Source organism: Mercurialis annua, linkage group LG1-X, assembly GCF_937616625.2.
Source record: "Mercurialis annua linkage group LG1-X, ddMerAnnu1.2, whole genome shotgun sequence".
In the NCBI taxonomy this organism is placed as follows: Eukaryota; Viridiplantae; Streptophyta; class Magnoliopsida; order Malpighiales; family Euphorbiaceae; genus Mercurialis; species Mercurialis annua.
This window is the reverse complement of record NC_065570.1, coordinates 60,453,146-60,459,804: the sequence shown is the minus strand read 5'-3', so window position 1 is coordinate 60,459,804 and position 6,659 is coordinate 60,453,146. Positions and strand designations below refer to the sequence as shown.

The following is a 6,659-nucleotide window of genomic DNA, read 5'->3' as shown; positions in this document are numbered from 1 at the left end:
ATTTGGTTAAATTCACTTAAGTATGAATGTGATTCTTTTTTTCATTTTTGGCAGTAGCTATTGTAAGATTGAAAACACTAGGGCAGCTTTCAAGTGACACATTACCAATAAGCTACAGAAGAATGAAATATCATAAGAAGAAGAAGAAATGATTGTTTTAAAGAAGACAATTACTATCAATTTTCTTATAACAAACAACACTTTTTCAATTATATTATCTTAAACAAAGAGTGGTCACATATCTATAGCAGTAAGTAGGGGAAATGGCAGCACAAGCTTGTCACCAATTTTTAACAAAAAAACAAACACTAAACCTTTCAATTAATTGTTCCTTTTATTCATCTAAACTTTCTTTACTTGATCATATTAATTAACACAAAAAGGGATTAAGATTTTATCACTAATATGTTGCGCTTATTTATTCATTTTGCAACGTTAATAGTAAAATAAAAGAGAAGAAAAATGTATCTAAATTAACAAAAAATGAGTTTCCAGAGAGTTTGCCAAATGAGGCTCCAAAAAGACAGAATTAAACAGTCTAAAAAGAAAAATTAAAAGTTATGCAAAATTAGGGCTTGGTAAATTAGAAGAATAGCTAAATTAAATGTTGAAAACTAAAATCTGAGTAACCTGCCAGCAGTACTAGATAAGTTGCCTGAAATCTGGGCCCACGTGTTGGTGAATCAAATAATCGTCACCGTTGGGTACATCAAACACCATACTCTGATGATGATGAAAATACGGCTGATGATGCTGCGGCGGATGAGTCCAAACCACCTCCTTCTGCCGCCGCAGCTCCATCACTTTCCGGTGAGAATTGGAATGTTTGGTCAGTACAAAAGTCGGGCTCGCAGCGGGTCGGTATTCTGGCACAAGCCTACCCGACTTGTACCTCACACCACATGCGTTACACAGTGTTTTCGGACCCATTGGCCCAGTCCGCCACTGCGGCGTTTTGTCGGTGGCACAATGCAGACATTTTCGTCCTTCTCCTCCATTATTTCCATTCTCAATATTGTCTCTCCGCTTCGCCCCCGAAGCTTTTACTGTCTTTTTCCCAGTGTTTGGATGATGGGTCGGACCCATACTCACTTCCGCCTCCGATAATGACGAGGTCGTCGGAGAGAGAAGTAACAACCGCGAAGCCCAGTTGCATGGTGCTGCTCGTGACCGCTTGCTACGTGCCTTCGCCGGTACTGATACTTCAGAGTCGAAAATTGAACTGTTGTTATGGTTATCTTCGCAGCTGTTATTATTAGTATTCGTAGCTACGGCGGTGCGAGTTTCCGATGACTCGTCAGGTGTAGTTTTGACGCCGGAGATGAGCTGCAGTTTGTGCAAGTCTTCGCTTGAAAAAGATTCCTCCACGAAATTTGATAGCCATTCAAGCTCCGCTAAATCATCGTACTATTCACAATCAAATAAAGAACCAAAACGAGATTATAAAAAAATTGAATTTGCTTAATGTTAAAGCAAAGTAAATAAATGTACGCATTGTGTTTAGACTCTGCCAAAAATCATGCAGTCTTGAAATTCTAAAAAACGATAACGTTTTATCAAGAATTCAAGAAATACTGAAACCAAGAAACTTTGTACGATAAAACTGCACGTGAATATAAACAAATTACCGGCACGCAAAGGTCGTTAGAGAAATTAGCAGCGTCGGTGCCAGCGTTAGCAGCATTAAAGGCAGGTTCGGAAGCGGAGGAATTGCAGGTGTCAACGACAGTGACGGAGGAGGAATCAGCGGAGTTTCCGGTGACATTATCAAAAGCGTCGGAAATGGCAGTATCTTCATCGTTAGAGAAGTCGAGAAGATCCTCCACCATGAAATGGTCGGCAGCGCCGGGCTTGGAATCGAAGGAGTGGCGGTTTTCATGAGAGAATGTTAGTTGGGGAGCTTCCATGAGGATGGATTGAGGGGTTGAATTATTAGTTAGTTGTAAATAAGGAGATTGAATGATAGAGAGAGAGTGTAGTGAAAAGGGAGAAGAGTGAGAGTTTATTTGCGTTTCAAGGGGACAGGCGGACACACCTATAATCAAGGATTTTGACGAGCAATTTTTTTAGGCCAAATTAACCCATTCCCACTCCCTGCACTTGGAGAAATTCAGTATCACAATTTTTTTAAATATATTGTATTAAATTAAGAGTTTATCAAAGAAAAAATTAAGTGTACACTATAATATTTAAGAAAATGAAAAAAAAATTGAAAGTATAATGCCTTTTAATAATTTAATCTTAATAATTTAATATTTTTATTTATTATTAAACTTTTTTATTTAAAAAAAATAGTTATAACTAATTGGTGTAATTATAAAATATATTATGGCATCCATATTAATATGTTTTGGTGAGACTCTATTAAATTTTTAAATTGATAATATATTATGAATACTCAAAATAATTTTATTAAAGAAATAAAATTTTATTAAAAAGTAAACATGAACACCTGCATATTTTAGTAAACAATTTATTATGAATGCTTGCATCTTCTGGTTCATAATGCTTGTCGCTTTGGCAAAATTATTTTTTGTTCATAATGCTTCTCACTTTAAAATGTCAAAGGAGTAATTATTGGTATATATTTTTTCAAGTTTAGCTTCTACTAGTAAAACTAAAATAATAATAATAATAATAATAAATATAGATAATTTTATAAAATATATAAATCAAGATATATTTTTAATATCTATATTACAGTCAAAAGCGACAAGTATTAGAGACCAAAATAATTATAATTTTAAAAAATAATTTGGATTGTATCAAAAAGTTTCACTAAATAAATAAATTATATTACTTCCTCCGTTTCAATAGAGTTGTCTACTTTAATTATTTTTTTGTATCAAATAATTCATAAAAATAATTGTATTTTTTCAAATTGTTTGATAAAAGTAAAATGAACAATTTTATTGTGACGGAGGGAGTAATTTGCAAATAATGTTTAGTGGAATTCAACAAATACTAGAATACAGACTATCCTATTTTTATTATAAAGACTGTAAGCAAAAAATTTGACCAAATGTAGGGATCCGAATATAAATTTGACCAATTTTTTTTGTTAAAAACACCATTGTTGATGAGAGTCATTCTATCAAATTTTTTTCTCTTGCTTAAGAAAGATTAAGATAAAAACAAAGATGAATTAGATATTAAAATAAAGAAGCTTTAATTTGGATTAAAGGAAAATCTATTGGAGAATTTACTTTAGTGTCCTTTTGCTTTTAGAAACTTTCTTTTATGTTTTTGATGTTTGGTTGGTTACCACTGTTGTCCGTGTCCTTTTGAAGGATTGGGGAATGAGTAGTAGTGTTAAAAATATGTTTCAATAGTGACTCTAAGGTGTGTTTGACTTGCTAAATTTGAGAGGATTATATGAGAATAAAGGTATTTCTTTCAATAATGAAAATTACCCATTCACAATTGTTTATGTAGAAATTAAATTTGTTTTCTTATTTTTAATTTTATTTATTGTCCATTTAATTAATTAACCTATAAATGGGTCATTTTTAATTTATACTATCTTTTCACATTTTTATGCCAATTAGATCCTAATTTTTTTCAAAATGTATATTGATATTCATATATTGATGATTTTTTAAAAATAATAATTACAATGTCGTTACATTCGTGGCTTTAGAATTAATAAAAAGTCAAAAAGAAAATCATTTGGGATAACACATACCTATTTTTCTTTTGTTACAATCGAAAAATTCAGAACATAAAATCATCATATTGAATTATACTACTATTTTGAATTAATTAAATACAAAATCACCTCCATAACATTAATTTGTACTATTTCTATCAGTAATTAGTCCTAATAGTTTAAGTTAATAAGATCAAGTGTAAGCTAATCCGAAAGGGCCTACCCGAATGTATTAGGTGCACGTGCGTGCATATGATGATGATGATGATGATGATGATGATACAATTTTAGAGCAATTATCAAAGGTAGGACTACAGACAATCTTTATTTATTGCTGATTACACTACCAGTTACTCCTCTCTATTACTCATACCAGTAGTATACATGAAAATGTAAGAAAAAACAGGAATTTTTCATTAAGTGGGTAAACATGATTAGCAAATTTAATTAATCCCAATACAATATTAACATCCCTCAGGAACCGATCTAGCAGGTTTGTCGCTTTGCCTTATGCATTAGCATCCAAGTTTACAGCTTATTTTTCTAGAGAGTCGCGCTTAATATGTTTAAAAAGTCCCTTTCATAATTTTTTTATTTCTTCAATATAATTTTAAAAGTTTAAGTAGTAATACATTTTTGCAATGCTAATGAATTTTGGTGAGATGGAGGATCGTGATTTTCCAACATGCATACGCTACCATTACCAATCAGGTTTCTCTTTCTATATAGCACATTACACCACGTTGGATAATGAAAGGGTCTACCATTAAAAGTCAAAAATTCTTGCTAATTTTGCATTTTACCTAAACTTTTGTACACATTTTATTACCCTATCTCTATAAAGACTTAACACGATTATAGCAATTTGTTTATGTTAATTAGACGAAAATAAACAGATTTTGTACTGAAATTCTAAAACAAAAAATTATAAATTAACATATTTAGATAATTTTATTTTTCTTTTCAATCTAAAAATGTTGTACCAACACTTAGTTAATCACAATTTATGTCACACCATTTTATTTAGATAAAATAAAATGAAAAGGATCTATGGCTAGATGGCAACCTAAAACTCACGGGCAAATAGGGCAGAAAGAATGCTGAAAAGGATTTTCTGTTATTTGCTCAAAGACAGAGGCAGGGGCAAAGGCACCTCATACATAAGGTGGTCAATTGACCATCTTTGAAAGATAAAAATTGCATTAAATTATTATATTAATTAGCTTAAATTATATGTTACACTCATTTTTAAAATATATTGACCGCCTTATTTCGTATTTTCTGTTGAAATATAAAAATTTGATCCTCTTTAAAATAGTTTCTGGCTTCGCCCCAAAGGAGAGAGAGATAAAGAAATGGTGTTAAATAAGGTTATGGAGAATCTGGAATCTAACTAGAATTTAACAGAAATGGATGGCGGTGAAAAGATATGTAGGGGAGGTGGTGATGAATAATGTCGGCCGAGAGACCACGTGGCAAACATCGAGGAGTGTCACACTGATTATAGTGGGGCCACTGCCAATCCCTATATAAGCTTCTTCGAACAACGGATAAGGCCACTGCTGCTATTCATATTTATTTCCTTGGACTTATTTTCGCTTTTTTATTTTCATTTTTTAAATTAAAAGGAAAGCCTGTAAAAAAGATAGGGAACCTGGCCGTTGCTTGCCTTGGGGGCTTCACTTTTTTACTGTTTTTTTTTTAGTCTTTATATCGTACGATTGTTGCGCTATATCATTATTTCTAGGTTTATCCCCTTAAACTCCCCCCTTCTACCCCCAATTCGTTTGCACCTTCACGTTATAAAACCACCAAATATATTCAAATTACGACCTTTCACTTTCAATTGCACCTCAAACATTAAATTAACCTCTTTTCACTTGAAAATATTCAAATCAATACTTTAAATTTTAGCATATATTTTAAAATAGGACCTAATATTTTATTTAAAACAAAAATAAACCTATTTTTTCAAGTGAAAAGAGATCAATTTAATGTTTGAGGGTGCAATTGAAAAATGTCGTAATTTGGGTATATTTGGTGGTTTTGCAATGTGAGGGTGCAAAGAATTGGGGGTAAAAGGTGAGGGATTTTTAAGGGGATAAGCCTTATTTCTATAAATTATAATAAATTAATGATTATTTATACTAAAAAATTTAATTACTATTTATTTTTTTATCAGTTAATTTTTTTATATAACCATCGCATAATTAATTTATTATACGAATGCAATGGTTATATTAATAATTTTTCTTAGTTTTCACATATCTTTTTATTTTTCAAAATTATTTTTATTTTGTTTTTATTCTCTTTATTTTTTTAGTTGTCCATTTCAAAAAATATATTTATTTTTAATTACTCGTACAATTAGAAATTTAATGTAACTTTAACTATTATCTTTCAAATATCTCCTTTTTTAATAATTTATGAATCAATTAACAATGTATTTATTAATTAATAAAATTATATTAGCATTCGCTCTTATAATTTAAGATAAAATATCCACTATCTTAATATGCGTAATTTTGACTAAATAAATAATTAAAAAAACAAAAAAAAAACTAATTACTAACAAAAAAGTGCCAGTAAATAATTTTTATTTGTGTTTCAACATATTCGAAGTATACTATGTATTGATATTTAAGAATTGTTTTGATATAATAGTGTATTTAAATGTTAATATTACAAATTTGTTATACATAAAATATGTAAATTATTTCAGTTATGTACTATCTCTATTTCAAAAACTTAAATTTTAGTATGTCTTATATTAAATTTTATATTACTTATTGCTGATATCACTAATAAAATAACATCAATCATCAACTGTTTAGTTAAAATAGACTGAATTTTAATTATATAGTTTTATTACAGTCATTTATATTTATTAAAGCTTTTAAAAACATCAATTTTCTAATTTTAATTACAGTCAACTAAATACATTTAGAAATAAAATTGATTTTTTATGACCAAACTTAATTTATTTAAAACGAAAGAGATTTATCAAATT

At 29.9% G+C, this 6,659-nt stretch overlaps 1 protein-coding gene across 1 annotated transcript; it reads right to left on the bottom strand.

Annotated features, from left to right (window-relative positions):
- Positions 1-453: 453 nt before the first annotated feature.
- LOC126672679 (GATA transcription factor 12) lies at positions 454-2,069 on the bottom strand. Its single transcript, XM_050366636.2, has 2 exons — positions 1,629-2,069; positions 454-1,407 (listed from the first exon to the last, which is right to left on the bottom strand). The coding sequence occupies exons 1-2, from the start codon at positions 1,905-1,907 to the stop codon at positions 643-645; spliced, it is 1,044 nt and encodes a 347-aa protein (XP_050222593.1). The 5' UTR covers positions 1,908-2,069; the 3' UTR covers positions 454-642.
- Positions 2,070-6,659: the final 4,590 nt, after the last annotated feature.